General features: G+C 47.9%; 1 protein-coding gene across 1 annotated transcript; it reads left to right on the top strand.

Moving 5' to 3' along the window:
* Window positions 1–6,928: 6,928 nt before the first annotated feature.
* LOC122411420 (acidic proline-rich protein PRP33-like) lies at window positions 6,929–7,883 on the top strand. Its single transcript, XM_043420171.1, has 2 exons — window positions 6,929–7,515; window positions 7,754–7,883. The coding sequence occupies exons 1-2, from the start codon at window positions 6,929–6,931 to the stop codon at window positions 7,881–7,883; spliced, it is 717 nt and encodes a 238-aa protein (XP_043276106.1).
* The last annotated feature ends 11,080 nt before the right edge of the window (window positions 7,884–18,963 follow it).

Genomic DNA, 18,963 nt, shown 5'->3' with positions numbered 1-18,963 from the left:
TCGGAAATGACATCACTCGATTGTAAGTTATGATCTCGGATCGCACGTGGGAAAGCTGTTCTGTTCGAAATGTCAGTGAATCTTGTTAATTTTTATCAATTCACACAAAAGTGTATCGGTGATCACCAATTTTCATGTTTATGAACGTTCGGAAATGATATCACTCGATTGTAATTTATGATCTCGAATCGAAATGTCATTGGATATTGTTAATTGGTCATGAATTGAACAAAAATTTTATTGGTGATCACCAATCTTCATGTTTATGAAAGTTCGGGAACGTTTTCATCGCTCGATTGTCAGTTCAGATCTCAAATGGCCCTTCGGATTGCGATACTAAATGTCTGTAAAATTGTTGATATGTGACGTTTATCGGTCAACGTTTCCAATCTTTCATAAACATGAAAGTAAGTAATCAGCGATAATCTTGTGTGTTAATCGTTACGAATCAACAATTTTTTCCGACATTTCTATCAGAATCGCAATCCGAAATGCGATTCGAGACCGGAACTGACATTCGAACGATGTCGGTTCTGAACGTTCACAAATATGAAAATTGGTGATCACAAATAAACTTTTGTGTGAATCGTTACAAATTATCAAGATTCACTGACAATTCGAACAGAACAGCTTTCCAACGTGCGATTCGAGATCATAACTTACAAACGAGTGATGTCGTTTCCGAACGTTCATAAACGTGAAAATTGGAGATTACCGATACACTTTTGTGTGAATCGACACAAATTAACCAGATTCACTGACATTTCATTCTGAATCGCTTTCCGATGTGCGAATCAAGATCATAACTTACAATCGAGTGATGTCGTTTCCGAACCATCATAAACGTGTAAATTGGAGATCACCGATACACTTTTGTGTGAATTGATACAATTTAACAACATTCACTGACATTTCGAAAAGAGCAGCTTTCCGACGTGCGATTCGAGATCATTACTTACAATCGAGTTATGTCGTATCCGAACGTTCATAAACATGAAAATTGGTGATCACCGATAGACTTTGGCGAGATGCGTAACAAATCGACAAGATTCACTGACATTTCGACTAGCATCGCTTTCCGACGTGCGATTCGAGATCATACCTTACAATCGAGTGATGTCGTTTCCGAACGTTCAAAAACATGAAAATTGGTGATCACAGATACACTTTTGTGTGAATCGACACAAATTAACCAGATTCACTGACATTTCGTTCTGAATCGCTTTCCTATGTGCGAATCGCGATCACACCTTACAATCGTGTGATGTCGTTTCCTAACGTTCAGAGACGTGAAAATTGGAGATAACCGATGCACTTTTGTGTGAATCGATACAATTTAACAACATTCACAGACATTTCGAAAAGAACGGCTTTCCGACGTGCAAGTCGAGATCATAACATACAATCGAGTGATGTCGTTTCGGAACGTTCATAAACGTGAAAATTAGAGATCACCGATACACTTTTGTGTGAATCGACACAAATTAACCAGATTCACTGACACATTTCTTTCTGAATCGCTTTCCGATGTGCGAATCGAGATCATAACTTACAATCGAGTGATGTCGTTTCCGAACCATCATAAACGTGAAAATTGGAGTTCACCGATACACTATTGTGTGAATCGATACAATTTAACAACATTCACTGACATTTCGAAAAGTGCAGCTTTCCGACGTGCGATTCGAGATCATTACTTACAATCGAGTTATGTCGTATCCGAACGTGCATAAACATGAAAATTGGTGATCACCGATACACTTTTGTATGAATCGATAGAAATTAACAACATTCACTGACATTTCGAACAGAACAGATTTCCGACGTGCGATTCGAGATCACAACTTACAATCGAGTGATGTCGATTCCGAACGTTCATAAACGTGTAAATAGGACATCACCGATACACTTTTGTGTGAATCGACACAAATTAACCAGATTCACTGACATTTCGTTCTGAATCGCTTTCCGATGTGCGAATCGAGATCATAACCTACAATCGAGTGATGTCGTTTCCGAACCATCATAAACGTGAAAATTGGAGATCACCGATACACTTTTGTGTGAATCGAAACAAATTAACCAGATTCACTGACATTTCGTTCTGAATCGCTTTCCTATGTGCGAATCGCGATCACACCTTACAATCGTGTGATGTCGTTTCCGAACGTTCAGAAACGTGAAAATTGGAGATAACCGATGCACTTTTGTGTGAATCGATACAATTTAACAACATTCACAGACATTTCGAACAGAACGGCTTTCCGACGTGCAAGTCGAGATCATAACATACAATCGAGTGATGTCGTTTCGGAACGTTCTGTGACGTGACATTTTGCCCCGCCACTCGTACGAACCGTGTCGACCAGTGGACCGGGTTTGCGGCCCATTTGGACGCCACTGCGACTCGTCGGGCGCTGTTCGGAACGAGACTCACCGCTACGTAATGTTAAGATTTATTTTAAGAATTCGCGCCTATTATCTGTTGCGCGACAATTACCTTTTGTTTTACCTATTCCCGGCCCGTGTTGGGAAGAGAGAGAAAGAGTTCAGTTTTCGTGAGTTACCTTGATTACAATATTTCAGAAATCTACTGTAGTTTCCGAGGTTTGGCCCTGCCTCCGCCACGCTGGACCGAGCGCATCGCTAATTTATACCTCCCGCACTACCTCGCTGTTCAACCCGATCTCGCCCGCGGGGAGCACTCTTCTCACCTCGTCTTCGAGCTTCGAACATCACTCTCGACCTGCGGACGGCTGAGAGGACACGCTGGCATAGGCCATCCGTTGAACGCCGCCCGTGCCTCTCCCGCCGTAGCAACCGAGAGTTGCACCGTCCGCACAGCTGTGAATTCGGGTGCCACGGTCCGTGCAATACGGCGCCTCGGTCGGTGGGGTTCGGGGGAGTTTCCTGGAGGAGAGGTGCTGCAATTGCCTGGTGGCTTATCGTCGTGGGCCCACCGTGATTTCATGACGTCTGGAGTCATGAGGGAGGCCTCCCCTCTGCCTTTTCAGAGATGCCCGCCGGATCCCCAAGAGGAAAGGCGCTCGGATCACAGCCATTTAGTCGGGAGGAGCGTTTCACGTGGGCGGAAGAGGCGAGAGCAGCGAGGAACATCGTGCAATTAAGAATAGCGTAAAAGCGGTGCGGAAAGTAATTTCCGTACGCGCTTCACTTTTGAATTTACCGCGAATACGCGAGCCGGGAGGCCGAACGCTAGTTCGCGCCCGGCGTGTGAGCGCTGCGGTGCTGGGTCCGAGTGGTGGGGAGAGCGCCGAACACCGAGGACCGCTCGCACGCACAATTAGTCTAATTCCGAGCACCGTACTGACGAGTCTGCGTTCCGGCGAACACCACCAAGCCTTTCCTTTGTGCGGCGAGTTGGATCCCTCGGTAAGTCCGTTCTTTATCTCCCCGAATCGTTCGTCTTGTTGAGCTTTTTCATGTTTTCTTTTTCGGAATCTAGTTCCGAGTTTTAGTTCAGATTTATATGGCGTTTCGAGAGACTTACGAGTCGAAGTATCGTGCGAGATTGCGGCCGATACTTCCCGGGTCTCGAATTTTGATAAAGTAACGCTCAACTAGGCAAATCGATTCCTTCAAGTTGGTTCAATAATTTCGTGCATTCAATTCCGTAAAATTGTCGTTATTAGAATTATATCCTTTGAGTTTTTCGTTTTGTGAAGGCGTTGAATATAACGCGCAATATATTTCGAGTACCTCTGTCTCTCTCTCCTTGCACGCGCCGAGGGCTCTAGCGAGCGCGCCCGGTCGCGCGATGTTTTCGTGCTTTCTCTCTCGTACTTGTTGTCGCGCTACGGACTATACGGCGGTTAGTTGCGTTCGCGTTTATTTTTATATTTCATTCCTTTCTTCTGTATCGCGTATTATTGTTCTCTCGTAGTTTAACCGACGTGCGACGTATTACCGTTTTCCGATACCTTATCCTTTTATTACGTTAACTATTACTTAAATCATTTATCAGTCCGTCATTACCTTGTCGCTCGCATTTTCTCACACTAGTACTTTACCTTCGGCCTTTGCCGCCGTTGACCTCGTACCTACGCGTTACCTACAGTCTTCGTGACTGATTAATTTTACCTCCAGTCTTCGCGACTGATGAATTTTACCTACAGTCCTCGCGACTGGTTAATTGTACCTACAGTCCTCGCGACTGATTAACTTTACCTACAGTCCTTGCGACTGATTAATCGTACCTCCAGCCCTCGCGGCTGATGAACTTTACCTGCGCATTACCTACGGTACTTGTTACCGGTTACCTTTTACCTACAGCCCTCGTGGCTGATTAATCGTACCTCCAGCCTTCGCGGCTGATGAACTTTACCTGCGCTTTACCTACGGCCCTCGCGGCTGGTTACGTGTTACCTGCGTTTACCTGGGACACTCAATTCGTGGGTGTCGAATAACGAATGTGAGGCGTGCGAATATGCGAAGCGACAGATCAGTTCTATTATTTTCATTATCCAGATTCTACCCGTCACTTGTATTATATCGTTTGAAATCGTGACCGATCCTTAAAAATTCACCGAATCTCGTATCTTATTATTTTGTTCTCGAATGTTTGCGTCGATCCCCATTAATGTCTTTCTTGTACCTTTACGCGTCGTCACGGAGTTGAATAAATTGTGAATATTTTGCCAAATTACTATCTTGTGTCGATTATGTTATTTTGCGTTCCTGATTGCTACTTTTCCCCAAGGATTCCCCCCTCTACCTTCTGTATCTCAGTTTGAGCTGAGTAGCCGGACCGTCCTCGGTCACTCGTGTCCCTCGCGCACTCTGAGTATCGTGATCTGTTGGCGTTACCATCGTAGAGAGTGAATAAAATTAAAGTCGAGTAATCGGCGGTACTTCGTACCTGGCGCCCAATTCACTCTCGTGGCCGGAGAGTCGTGCGAGCCGACGAGACGGGTGAGCCGAGAAGGGACCAATCGTACCCTCGCGGGGAAAATTGCGTTACAAATGGCGCCCAACGTGGGGCCCGAAAAGTAGTAATTTATTAGGATCCAGAATGTTGTAATGTTGAATTTTGATTCCGTATTTCGTGTTTCGCGTTTTTCGCTGCGATATATTTTCGGTAACCATTACGCCGTGGATCCGTTTAGCCCGCGTCGAGAAATGTCGATCTATTTTGGCGTTGCGTTTGGAAACATTTTTTTTGCGATATAGAGACCTCGACGTGCTGGGAGATCTTGAGATATTTTGATCTTTTGTTTCTTATTCTGACTTCTCGGAATATTTCGTATTATTGTGTTTAGCGGACACTCCCGAGAACAGAGGCGTTATTATTGTGGTGTGACCAAATAAAATTTGTTTTTCCCTTTTACCTCTCGTGTGACTACGATATATTTTTCGGACGAAATATTATTGCGATTTCTTTTGTACGCACTTTGTATTGACCTGGTACGCTACCAGCCGTATTAACTTCTCGCCTTATTTACATTTTTTTTCTCTCACCGCTTCTGCCTCAGTACCTCTATTGTGCCGCTTAACCTGTGCTTTGTTTAAATATCGTGTTTCCTAGTCGTAAGAAATTCTGCGTATTTCTTGTGCTTGTGTACTATATCATTTACCTCTCCTAATCCCTTGTGTCATCGGTGAACGTATTGGCTTGGTCGAATTGTTTTGGATTTGACTCGACCGGTTGCCCCGTACTGTCGCCTCGCGTAAGAGGGCATAAGACCAACGTTTCTAATGCGTAGTGTAGAAGCCTACGTTGTTGGCAGTTAGCCCCCCCGGAAAGTCAACATTCGCATCGCGAACGAGGGCATAAGCCCGATACCAAGAACTCGTGCCGCCTGAACGTACGAGATCGGCAGTTAGCCCCGCCCAACCATGTAAACAGTGCCTCTATTGTTCCGTTTAGAGGACTCAAAATCATCCACGCGTGAGCTGTGTCAGTAACGGGATATTATCGCGATAATCCGTCATCTCTCGCAAAAACGTTAATCCGGTATTTACGTCGACCGTGTCGAACTGCGAAAAATAATTTTTTTGGAAATCGGACGATTCACGGATTATCCCCACTTATCACCGACACCGAGCGAGGGGGGAGCCACCTGGTCGACTCAGCCGACAAGCGCCATTCGTCGAGTATCCGCGTCAGTGAACGGTTCAATCACTAATCGATCCCGATCGTTAACCCGTGTACTCGTATTATTAACTGCATTTCGAATAATCGACTCATCTTTCGCGCTCCGGTATTTATTTCGGAACATTTAATTCCCCTTGGCGCTAACGTACCGCGCATTGCCGCCCGAGTTGAGCCGTGACTCCTTTTCACGAGTCTGTGGGTTTGGCCTTTGGCGGAAGTACCGGGAATTCGAGCAAGCCCCGCACCTATAAGATCTGTTTACCTTGTACCTGACGAATTACGCGTCGCTTTCCGTCTCCACTAATTCGTCTTTAATTTGCTGTTGCTTCGGTTTTCTCCAACGCGACGAGTTTGATTTCGTATATATTACCTTAGGAATCTGAATCCTTACCTGTTCATCGGATTCAAATTCTTACCAGTTACCTCGCGGAGTTGAATCCTTACCTATTACCTGCCGAATCTGGATTCGTCCAAATTCGAGTTACCTTCGGATTCAACCCCGCGCCTATTACCTTTCGAAGTCAAACTCTTACCTGGCTCTTCCGTTATTTGCCTCATTTAATCGGTCGATCCTGCGGCGCAAACTCGAATTCGCGAACTCGCGACGCGGTGTATCTCGGGAGATCTATTGGCCCCGTTATCTGTGTCGGAAATACCTTTCGTTTTGTGACTTGATTACCTGGAGGTTTCGCGAGCTCGCACAGCTCAGTTTCCTTCGTATCCGACCCGGAACCGATCCGCGTCGAAAATCGCTGCGTCGTTCCGACTCGCGCTTAGCCGTTTCGTACCGCGTACACCCGGTTGCGTGCCATCATGCCAGAAGGGAACCGGGACGGTTCACCGAAATTCGGTGAGGGCCCGCAACGTACTTCGTCTCCTCCGCCAGTGGGCGCTGAGGGGGGCGAAAAGGGGGCATTCGAGGTCGACCCGCGTGTACGTGACGCCCCGCCCGTCTGCGGCGCGGCTGGATATGACTCCGGTATGGGGCATACCTTGCCACCCGAGGACGGATCGAGCTTGTCCTATGCCTGGCCCGGGGACACCACCCGAATCACGGGCAGTTTCCAAGGGCCGGTCATGACGGCCATGGGAGCGAGTGGCGGACCGTTCGAACCTCCACGCGGGCCGGAACAACCCGGCCACCCGGAGATCTGGTCGAGGGTACTCCACCACGGCCCGAATCTCGGTCCCGGCCCCCTAAACCATCAACCGTGGACGGGACTTCCCACGAATACGCCGCCCAGGCCAACGGGCGCCCGCCCACGCACCGATCGCTCTAGAGGCCCGAACCAGCCCGGAATCCACCCCGGTCACGATCCACTAACGGGTACCAGTGAACATTTCCAAGGCGGACGAGGACCTCCTCACCATTATGCCACCCCAACGGTTAACGAACCCAGGTCAGTATATGAGCCGCCTCCGCGTGTAACTACGGAGTATTCTCACTCGCGTGCACCGATCTCTCCGTCCGCGGTATTACACCTGATGAGAAAATGGAACATCTCTTTCTCTGGGAAACGGGGGGAAGATGTCGACACTTTTCTCACGCGTATCTCGGAGGGCCGCGCCCTCGTACCGGTATCAGACACCGATTTAATCCGCTGCATTCCCTTCTTCCTAAATGGGGTCGCCCTTCAGTGGTTCCGAAACGACCACGATCGCTGGAATACCTGGGCGGAATTCGCGTCCGCTTGTCGTTTGCGTTTCGGGGACCCCGACTACCAATATGCGCTTCGGGAAGAAATTATGCGTAGGACCCAAGGATTAGACGAGCCAGTCGCGGACTACCTAACATGCCTTCGGGGATTATTTAATCGTCTCCAACCTCCCTGGAGCGAGTCAGAGCAGGTCCAGTACGCGCACCGTAACTTGATCCCGCGACTTCATATCGCTATCCACCGGGACGATTTATTTGACTTCGATTCGTTCGAGCATATCGCCGTCCGGGTAGAGAAAAGTTTTGCCGTCTCGCGCACCTATCGCGCCCCACCAGCTCCGAACCAGTCTCTGTGTCCGGAACTGGCCTATCGCGGCTCTAAAACCTTCCCTAACAACCCCGGCCGCAAATTATTCGCGGCGGTAGAAACGTGGCCAGAGCTAGACGGCGGGAACGAAACGTCTGCCGAAAGGACCCCCGAATCGAACGAGTCAAACGACTCGGACTCGACCCCAGTTCTCGAGAGCGTAAACGCCGCGCAACAAGCCCCGAATCCTCCCCGAAGACGACGTAAGACAGTATCCAACGCGACTACCGGAACCGCGCCGAAACTCAACGCTACCGCGGAACCACTACGTTCATTAAACCCGTTCCTCGATGCGATGCCTTCTCCTGGCGGAAACAACCCTGCCCCGAGCAACGCCGCAGCCCAACCGCGACCACCTACTTGCTGGAATTGCGGAAAACCCGGACACCGGTTTAATGCATGCGGAGAAGCTCGAGTCGTATTTTGTTACCGCTGCGGGCGCCGAGGCCAAAAATCAACCGAATGCTCGTGTGCGGGAAACCGCTGAAGGCGGGTCCGGGACATATTTTAGTGGAACCCGCCGAAATCGTCAGTTTACCTCGCGAAACACCTGCTGCGTCTCGCGAATTACCTTGTACCTTCTTGCATTCGGATGACGAGCCACCTCGCGAATTACCTGCTGCGTCTCGCGAATTACCTGCCGCGTCTCGCGACTTACCTCGTACCTCCTCGCATTCGAATGACGCGCTACCTCGCGAATTACCCCGTACCTCCTCGCATTCGAAGGACGCGTTGCCTCCCGTTTTACCTAATACCTCGCCACGGGACGCCGAAACTATCCGGTGCGGTACCGTCCAAACGGAAGAAAGCCCCACCGCGTTTTTCGTGACGTTCACTCTCCAAGGCCACCCGGTGAGAGCACTATTCGATTCCGGTTCAAGTCGCACGTTTTTCGGCCCCCTCGCGATCCAATGGGTCGACAACCTGGGCATCCCGAGGGAGCGCTGCCGCCCTCGCGGCGTGGAGATGGCTGGCGGTCAAAAAGCCATCGCGAGTGAGGTCGTCAACCCCGTCATTTACCTAAACGGTCGTCCTTTCCGTTTGACCGCGTACCTGTTACCTGCCTTGGTGTTACCTTGTATCTTGGGCCTCGACTTCATGCGAGCGGGCCACTGGGTTGTCGACTTCGCGAGCGGAAAATGGTTCAGTTGGCTCGAACCTCAACGCGTATACGCCTTCGAAGCCCAAATGAGCCCATCTACAGTCCATTACCTTTGCGGCGGGCTACAGATTCTCACACCCGACCAAGACACTACCCTAAAAACTCTCGTGAGCCAGGAAATACCGAAACCTCCCGAAAAACCAGGCTGCACTTCCCTGACAGAACACCACATTGACGTGGGAGGGCATACCGCGATCAAACAGCGTTACTACGCCGTCTCACCAGCCATCGAGAAGGCGATTCACGAGGCGGTTCGAGAGATGCTCGCGGACGAAATTATAGAACCGTCCGTCAGTGATTGGTCTAGCCCCATAGTCATGGTCAAAAAGCCCAACGGGAAGTTGCGATTCTGTCTTGACTTTCGAAAGGTCAACGAAGTGACTAAAAAGGACGCGTACCCGATACCCTTGATGAATAGCATTTTAGATCGGCTGCGGCAAGCAAATTATATTACCACCCTCGACCTCAGCCAGGCGTATTTTCAAATCCCGCTAGCAGAGAAAAGTCGCGAAATCACAGCTTTTACCGTCCCGGGAATGGGTTTGTTCCAATTTCGTCGCATGCCGTTTGGATTAACCAACGCGCCGGCCACATTCCAACGGTTGCTCGATCGCCTTATCGGTCCTGAAATGCAACCCCACGTTTATGTGTATCTCGATGACATAATTATCGTAACTGCCACATTCGAAGAACACCTAGAATGGCTACGCCGCGTGTTGACCAAAATTCGAAATGCGGGTTTAACCATCAACCCCGATAAAAGTGAGTTCTGTCGGTCGGAAGTGAAATACCTTGGCTTCTTAGTGAATCGCGACGGTCTACAAATCGACCCGGAGAGAGTCGCGCCCGTAGTCAATTATCCGGCGCCGCGAAATATCAAACAACTTCGTCGTTTTCTCGGCATGGCATCGTGGTATCGTCGATTCATCCCGGCTTTCGCGACGCTAGCCAACCCGCTCACTTCTCTATTGAAGAAGACAGCCACCTGGTCCTGGGAAGCCCCTCAGCGCGAAGCCTTCCGAGAGATTCGCGAGCGTCTATCTACCTCACCTACCTTAAGTTGCCCCGATTTTGAGTTACCTTTCGTTCTGCAAACCGACGCCAGTAGCGTAGGCTTGGGCGCCGTCTTAACACAGACCGTCGACGGCGTGGAGCACGTAATCGCCTATGCGAGTCGCGCGCTGATCGCCGCCGAAAGAAATTATACGACCACCGAACAAGAATGCCTCGCCGTTATTTGGGCGGTACGGAAATTCCGCTGCTACCTGGAAGGTTATTATTTCACCGTGATAACCGACCACTCCAGCCTACGGTGGTTGCATAATCTCAAAAATCCCTCCGGTCGTTTAGGACGCTGGGCCCTGGAGCTCCAGGAGTATAACTACCAGATTATTCATCGGAAAGGTGCGTTGCATCATGTGCCTGACGCCCTTTCCCGCATCCCCGAGGATTCGTGTGCCCTGCTCCTACCTCCCCTCGAAAGTCAAGACCGGTGGTACAACCGCAAATTCCGCGCCGTCCGCAGAGCGCCGGACCAATATCCTGATTGGCGTTGCGAAGACGATCGCCTTTACCACCATCGTCCCCCACGATTTCCAGCCCTCGAGGTCGTTGACCTGGAGGCGTGGAAACTCGTATTACCGTTCGAACGTCGGCAACAAGCGTTGTTCAACTCCCACGATGTTCCGCAAGCCGGTCACCTGGGCGTTGAGAAGACATTCCACCGTCTCAGTCTTCGGTATTACTGGCCGAATATGTTCCGCGATGTTGTCAAGTACGTTCGTAGGTGCGCCGTGTGCCAGCGGTGTAAGGTAGAGCAAGCCACTCCCGTCGGTCTTATGGGAAAACGAATTCTAGAGCAACCGTGGGATATAGTTGCCGGAGATGTCATGGGCCCCTTACCTACCAGTAAAAGCGGTTTTACCTACGTCCTCGTTCTCCAGGATTTGTTCACGAAATGGATCGAAATAATCCCCCTCCGGAAAGCTACCGGTAAGAAAATCGCGGAGGTTGTCGAAAACGAAATCGCGTGTCGCTGGGGTCACCCTCGCATTTTCCTCACAGATAACGGAACCGAATTCGTCAACCGCGATATCCGAGCGCTAACCGAACGGTTAGGCGTCCGACACCAGACTATCGCCCCGTATCACCCCCAGGCAAATCCCGTCGAACGGGTTAATAGAGTCATCAAGAGTATGATAGTTTCATACCTCGGTCCGGACCATCGCGAGTGGGACGTACACTTACCTGCCCTCCGTTTCGCGTATAATACCGCTTATCATACGTCCATTCAGGCGAGCCCGGCCTACTTGAATTACGGGCGCGAACCGAAGCCCCCGCATCGTCTACTCCCGGAAGGGCCGGGGACCGAATCTCACACACCTCAATCCTGGGTCGAACGCATGAAACAATTGGAAACCGTGCGCCGACTCGCCCGAATCGCGATTACCGAGGCTCAGGAACGACAAGCTCTTTATTACAATCGCAAACACCGCGACCGCGATTATCGGGTAGACGACTTAGTGTTAAAAAAGCAACATGTCTTGTCATCGGCGACTCAACACGTGGCCGCTAAACTAGCCACCAAATTCCATGGCCCCTTTATCATTCGGAGAAAAATTTCTCCGGTGGTCATGGAACTGTCGAATTTGGAAGGGACCTGGAGTGGGAAAATTCACGTGCAGGACCTCAAGCCCTACGTGAATTGACCGAGCCAGTGTCTCAATAGCATTGACACACCCCAACCTTTTGCGTCCTCACTTCGCTTCCTTCTTCACACTCCCGGACCTAGCTTTGTCGCCACCCTGCCCGCTTGTTTGCTCTGTGCTTAACTGTTCTTTCTAGTGAGCTTTACATTCCACAGCTTCGCATGTCCCTCCGACGCGTCTTACCTCAGTACCTGTCGCCACTACCTAGCGTCGTTGACCTGTTACCTCACTCCCCGTACCTCGACATTACCCCCCAACCAGCGTTTCAGCACCTAACCGCGTCACTCGAACCTGCACCCAATCATTCTACATATTTTTTTTTTCCTTTTCTTTCCTTTTCTGAAAGTTGTTCAGATAGTTCTTTTCCAGTTCTTTGGCAGGCAGAGTCAGTTTTCTTTTTGTTTCCTTTTGTTTTGTTTTCCTAGCGACGTTATTACAGTCTTATAGACTGAGCCCTCGGGCTCTAATTAAGTTACCTTGTGATTTTGTTTTACCTTCTTTACTTGTGCGTTTCACGTCGTGAACCTGTTACCTGCCAAGAGTGCCATGCCTTTATTTACGCCTTACGTTGAGAATGATTTATTAAAAATTTCGAAAACGATCGAGTTAATGTTGTTATTGCATGTTACACCTTATGCCTGTCAGTATCTGTTCTCGCGGAGCAGTTCCGCGATATTCGGAGCGGAGTTTGCTTCGAGCTAAGCTAAGTGGAGTTGAGATTTTAGTAGAGCCTCTGTGGACTTATGTTCCGTTTTGTTCTTGGGGGCTCCGCCTTCTGCTGGAGTCCGAGAACGTATTGAGTTCCTTCTTTTTTTTTTTTTCTTCTTTGTCGTATTGAACCAAATTAATGTGGAGATGGAGCACGCGTAAGGCGTGGAGGACTGGTAAAATCTGGGCTCCGTGGAGGACGAGCCGAGGGAGCCAACTTTGTTTCAGATCAAACGCACTTGGCCATTCGGGAAGCCGGGAGACACGTTCGTGCGAGTGGGCACCGAGAGAAGTCACCCGAAGGAAGCACAACATCGCCCACCACCCATCGCCGACATCGTCGAGTGTCACCCATCACCGAGACAAGCAAATTCTGGGGTGGAGGTTTGTGACGTGACATTTTGCCCCGCCACTCGTACGAACCGTGTCGACCAGTGGACCGGGTTTGCGGCCCATTTGGACGCCACTGCGACTCGTCGGGCGCTGTTCGGAACGAGACTCACCGCTACGTAATGTTAAGATTTATTTTAAGAATTCGCGCCTATTATCTGTTGCGCGACAATTACCTTTTGTTTTACCTATTCCCGGCCCGTGTTGGGAAGAGAGAGAAAGAGTTCAGTTTTCGTGAGTTACCTTGATTACAATATTTCAGAAATCTACTGTAGTTTCCGAGGTTTGGCCCTGCCTCCGCCACGCTGGACCGAGCGCATCGCTAATTTATACCTCCCGCACTACCTCGCTGTTCAACCCGATCTCGCCCGCGGGGAGCACTCTTCTCACCTCGTCTTCGAGCTTCGAACATCACTCTCGACCTGCGGACGGCTGAGAGGACACGCTGGCATAGGCCATCCGTTGAACGCCGCCCGTGCCTCTCCCGCCGTAGCAACCGAGAGTTGCACCGTCCGCACAGCTGTGAATTCGGGTGCCACGGTCCGTGCAATACGGCGCCTCGGTCGGTGGGGTTCGGGGGAGTTTCCTGGAGGAGAGGTGCTGCAATTGCCTGGTGGCTTATCGTCGTGGGCCCACCGTGATTTCATGACGTCTGGAGTCATGAGGGAGGCCTCCCCTCTGCCTTTTCAGAGATGCCCGCCGGATCCCCAAGAGGAAAGGCGCTCGGATCACAGCCATTTAGTCGGGAGGAGCGTTTCACGTGGGCGGAAGAGGCGAGAGCAGCGAGGAACATCGTGCAATTAAGAATAGCGTAAAAGCGGTGCGGAAAGTAATTTCCGTACGCGCTTCACTTTTGAATTTACCGCGAATACGCGAGCCGGGAGGCCGAACGCTAGTTCGCGCCCGGCGTGTGAGCGCTGCGGTGCTGGGTCCGAGTGGTGGGGAGAGCGCCGAACACCGAGGACCGCTCGCACGCACAATTAGTCTAATTCCGAGCACCGTACTGACGAGTCTGCGTTCCGGCGAACACCACCAAGCCTTTCCTTTGTGCGGCGAGTTGGATCCCTCGGTAAGTCCGTTCTTTATCTCCCCGAATCGTTCGTCTTGTTGAGCTTTTTCATGTTTTCTTTTTCGGAATCTAGTTCCGAGTTTTAGTTCAGATTTATATGGCGTTTCGAGAGACTTACGAGTCGAAGTATCGTGCGAGATTGCGGCCGATACTTCCCGGGTCTCGAATTTTGATAAAGTAACGCTCAACTAGGCAAATCGATTCCTTCAAGTTGGTTCAATAATTTCGTGCATTCAATTCCGTAAAATTGTCGTTATTAGAATTATATCCTTTGAGTTTTTCGTTTTGTGAAGGCGTTGAATATAACGCGCAATATATTTCGAGTACCTCTGTCTCTCTCTCCTTGCACGCGCCGAGGGCTCTAGCGAGCGCGCCCGGTCGCGCGATGTTTTCGTGCTTTCTCTCTCGTACTTGTTGTCGCGCTACGGACTATACGGCGGTTAGTTGCGTTCGCGTTTATTTTTATATTTCATTCCTTTCTTCTGTATCGCGTATTATTGTTCTCTCGTAGTTTAACCGACGTGCGACGTATTACCGTTTTCCGATACCTTATCCTTTTATTACGTTAACTATTACTTAAATCATTTATCAGTCCGTCATTACCTTGTCGCTCGCATTTTCTCACACTAGTACTTTACCTTCGGCCTTTGCCGCCGTTGACCTCGTACCTACGCGTTACCTACAGTCTTCGTGACTGATTAATTTTACCTCCAGTCTTCGCGACTGATGAATTTTACCTACAGTCCTCGCGACTGGTTAATTGTACCTACAGTCCTCGCGACTGATTAACTTTACCTACAGTCCTTGCGACTGATTAATCGTACCTCCAGCCCTCGCGGCTGATGAACTTTACCTGCGCATTACCTACGGTACTTGTTACCGGTTACCTTTTACCTACAGCCCTCGTGGCTGATTAATCGTACCTCCAGCCTTCGCGGCTGATGAACTTTACCTGCGCTTTACCTACGGCCCTCGCGGCTGGTTACGTGTTACCTGCGTTTACCTGGGACACTCAATTCGTGGGTGTCGAATAACGAATGTGAGGCGTGCGAATATGCGAAGCGACAGATCAGTTCTATTATTTTCATTATCCAGATTCTACCCGTCACTTGTATTATATCGTTTGAAATCGTGACCGATCCTTAAAAATTCACCGAATCTCGTATCTTATTATTTTGTTCTCGAATGTTTGCGTCGATCCCCATTAATGTCTTTCTTGTACCTTTACGCGTCGTCACGGAGTTGAATAAATTGTGAATATTTTGCCAAATTACTATCTTGTGTCGATTATGTTATTTTGCGTTCCTGATTGCTACTTTTCCCCAAGGATTCCCCCCTCTACCTTCTGTATCTCAGTTTGAGCTGAGTAGCCGGACCGTCCTCGGTCACTCGTGTCCCTCGCGCACTCTGAGTATCGTGATCTGTTGGCGTTACCATCGTAGAGAGTGAATAAAATTAAAGTCGAGTAATCGGCGGTACTTCGTACCTGGCGCCCAATTCACTCTCGTGGCCGGAGAGTCGTGCGAGCCGACGAGACGGGTGAGCCGAGAAGGGACCAATCGTACCCTCGCGGGGAAAATTGCGTTACAGTTCATAAACGTGAAAATTGGTGATCACCGATACACTTTTGGGTGAATCGATACAAATTAACAAGGTACACTGACATTTCGTTCTGAAACGCTTTGCGACGTGTAATAATCTCGAATCGCACGTCGGAAAGCGATGCTGGTCGAAATGTCAGTGAATGTTGTTAAATTGTATTGATTCACACAAAAGTGTATCGGTGATAACCAATTTTCACGTTTATGAACGTTCGGAAACGTCATCACTTGATTGTAAAGTGTGATCGCGATTCGTACATCGGAATGCGGTTCAGAACGAAATATCAGTGAATCTGGTTAATTTGTGTCGATTCACACAAAAGTGTATCGGTGATCTCCAATTTTCACGTTTATGAACGTTCGGAAACTACATCACTCGATTGTAAGTTATGATCTCGGATCGCACGTCGGAAAGCTGTGCTGTTCGAAATGTCAGTGAATGTTGTTAAATTGTATCGATTCACACAAAAGTGTATCGGTGATCACCAATTTTCACGTTTATGAACGTTCGGAAATGACATCACTCGATTGTAAGTTATGATCTCGGATCGCACGTCGGAAAGCTGTTCTGTTCGAAATGTCAGTGAATCTTGTTAATTTCTATCGATTCATACAAAAGTGTATCTGTGATCTTCAATTTTCACGTTTATGAACGTTTGGAAACTACACCACTCGATTGTAAGCTGTGATCGCGATTAGCACATCGGAAAGCGATTCAGAACGAAATGTCAGTGAATCTGGTTAATTTGAGTCGATTCACACAAAAATCTATCGGTGATCACCGTTCTTCATGTTTATGAACGTTCGGAAACGACATCACTCGATTGTAAGTTATGATCTCCGATCACACGTCGGAAAGCTGTTCTGTTCGAAATGTCAGTGAATGTTGTTAAATTGTTTCGATTCACACAAAAGTGTATCGGTGATCACCAATTTTCACGTTTATGAACGTTCGGAAATGACATCACTCGATTGTAAGTTATGATCTCGGATCGCACGTGGGAAAGCTGTTCTGTTCGAAATGTCAGTGAATCTTGTTAATTTTTATCAATTCACACAAAAGTGTATCGGTGATCACCAATTTTCATGTTTATGAACGTTCGGAAATGATATCACTCGATTGTAATTTATGATCTCGAATCGAAATGTCATTGGATATTGTTAATTGGTCATGAATTGAACAAAAATTTTATTGGTGATCACCAATCTTCATGTTTATGAAAGTTCGGGAACGTTTTCATCGCTCGATTGTCAGTTCAGATCTCAAATGGCCCTTCGGATTGCGATACTAAATGTCTGTAAAATTGTTGATATGTGACGTTTATCGGTCAACGTTTCCAATCTTTCATAAACATGAAAGTAAGTAATCAGCGATAATCTTGTGTGTTAATCGTTACGAATCAACAATTTTTTCCGACATTTCTATCAGAATCGCAATCCGAAATGCGATTCGAGACCGGAACTGACATTCGAACGATGTCGGTTCTGAACGTTCACAAATATGAAAATTGGTGATCACAAATAAACTTTTGTGTGAATCGTTACAAATTATCAAGATTCACTGACAATTCGAACAGAACAGCTTTCCAACGTGCGATTCGAGATCATAACTTACAAACGAGTGATGTCGTTTCCGAACGTTCATAAACGTGAAAATTGGAGATTACCGATACACTTTTGTGTGAATCGACACAAATTAACCAGATTCACTGACATTTCATTCTGAATCGCTTTCCGATGTGCGAATCAAGATCATAACTTACAATCGAGTGATGTCGTTTCCGAACCATCATAAACGTGTAAATTGGAGATCACCGATACACTTTTGTGTGAATTGATACAATTTAACAACATTCACTGACATTTCGAAAAGAGCAGCTTTCCGACGTGCGATTCGAGATCATTACTTACAATCGAGTTATGTCGTATCCGAACGTTCATAAACATGAAAATTGGTGATCACCGATAGACTTTGGCGAGATGCGTAACAAATCGACAAGATTCACTGACATTTCGACTAGCATCGCTTTCCGACGTGCGATTCGAGATCATACCTTACAATCGAGTGATGTCGTTTCCGAACGTTCAAAAACATGAAAATTGGTGATCACAGATACACTTTTGTGTGAATCGACACAAATTAACCAGATTCACTGACATTTCGTTCTGAATCGCTTTCCTATGTGCGAATCGCGATCACACCTTACAATCGTGTGATGTCGTTTCCTAACGTTCAGAGACGTGAAAATTGGAGATAACCGATGCACTTTTGTGTGAATCGATACAATTTAACAACATTCACAGACATTTCGAAAAGAACGGCTTTCCGACGTGCAAGTCGAGATCATAACATACAATCGAGTGATGTCGTTTCGGAACGTTCATAAACGTGAAAATTAGAGATCACCGATACACTTTTGTGTGAATCGACACAAATTAACCAGATTCACTGACACATTTCTTTCTGAATCGCTTTCCGATGTGCGAATCGAGATCATAACTTACAATCGAGTGATGTCGTTTCCGAACCATCATAAACGTGAAAATTGGAGTTCACCGATACACTATTGTGTGAATCGATACAATTTAACAACATTCACTGACATTTCGAAAAGTGCAGCTTTCCGACGTGCGATTCGAGATCATTACTTACAATCGAGTTATGTCGTATCCGAACGTGCATAAACATGAAAATTGGTGATCACCGATACACTTTTGTATGAATCGATAGAAATTAACAACATTCACTGACATTTCGAACAGAACAGATTTCCGACGTGCGATTCGAGATCACAACTTACAATCGAGTGATGTCGATTCCGAACGTTCATAAACGTGTAAATAGGACATCACCGATACACTTTTGTGTGAATCGACACAAATTAACCAGATTCACTGACATTTCGTTCTGAATCGCTTTCCGATGTGCGAATCGAGATCATAACCTACAATCGAGTGATGTCGTTTCCGAACCATCATAAACGTGAAAATTGGAGATCACCGATACACTTTTGTGTGAATCGAAACAAATTAACCAGATTCACTGACATTTCGTTCTGAATCGCTTTCCTATGTGCGAATCGCGATCACACCTTACAATCGTGTGATGTCGTTTCCGAACGTTCAGAAACGTGAAAATTGGAGATAACCGATGCACTTTTGTGTGAATCGATACAATTTAACAAC

The sequence above is a fragment of the Venturia canescens genome, chromosome 5 (assembly GCF_019457755.1).
Source record: "Venturia canescens isolate UGA chromosome 5, ASM1945775v1, whole genome shotgun sequence".
Lineage (NCBI taxonomy): Eukaryota > Metazoa > Arthropoda > Insecta > Hymenoptera > Ichneumonidae > Venturia > Venturia canescens.
Note: the sequence above shows the minus strand (reverse complement) of the source record. Positions and strands in the feature narration are given on the sequence as shown.

What these genes read in the sequence shown, in the direction of transcription:
- LOC122411420 (XM_043420171.1), top strand. Translation starts at nt 6,929, where the DNA reads ATGCCAGAAGGGAACCGGGACGGTTCACCGAAATTCGGTGAGGGCCCG. An exon ending in CCAACGGTTAACGAACCCAG is followed by an intron (nt 7,516 to 7,753) that starts GTCAGTATATGA and finishes GTCGCCCTTCAG; the next exon opens with TGGTTCCGAAACGACCACGA.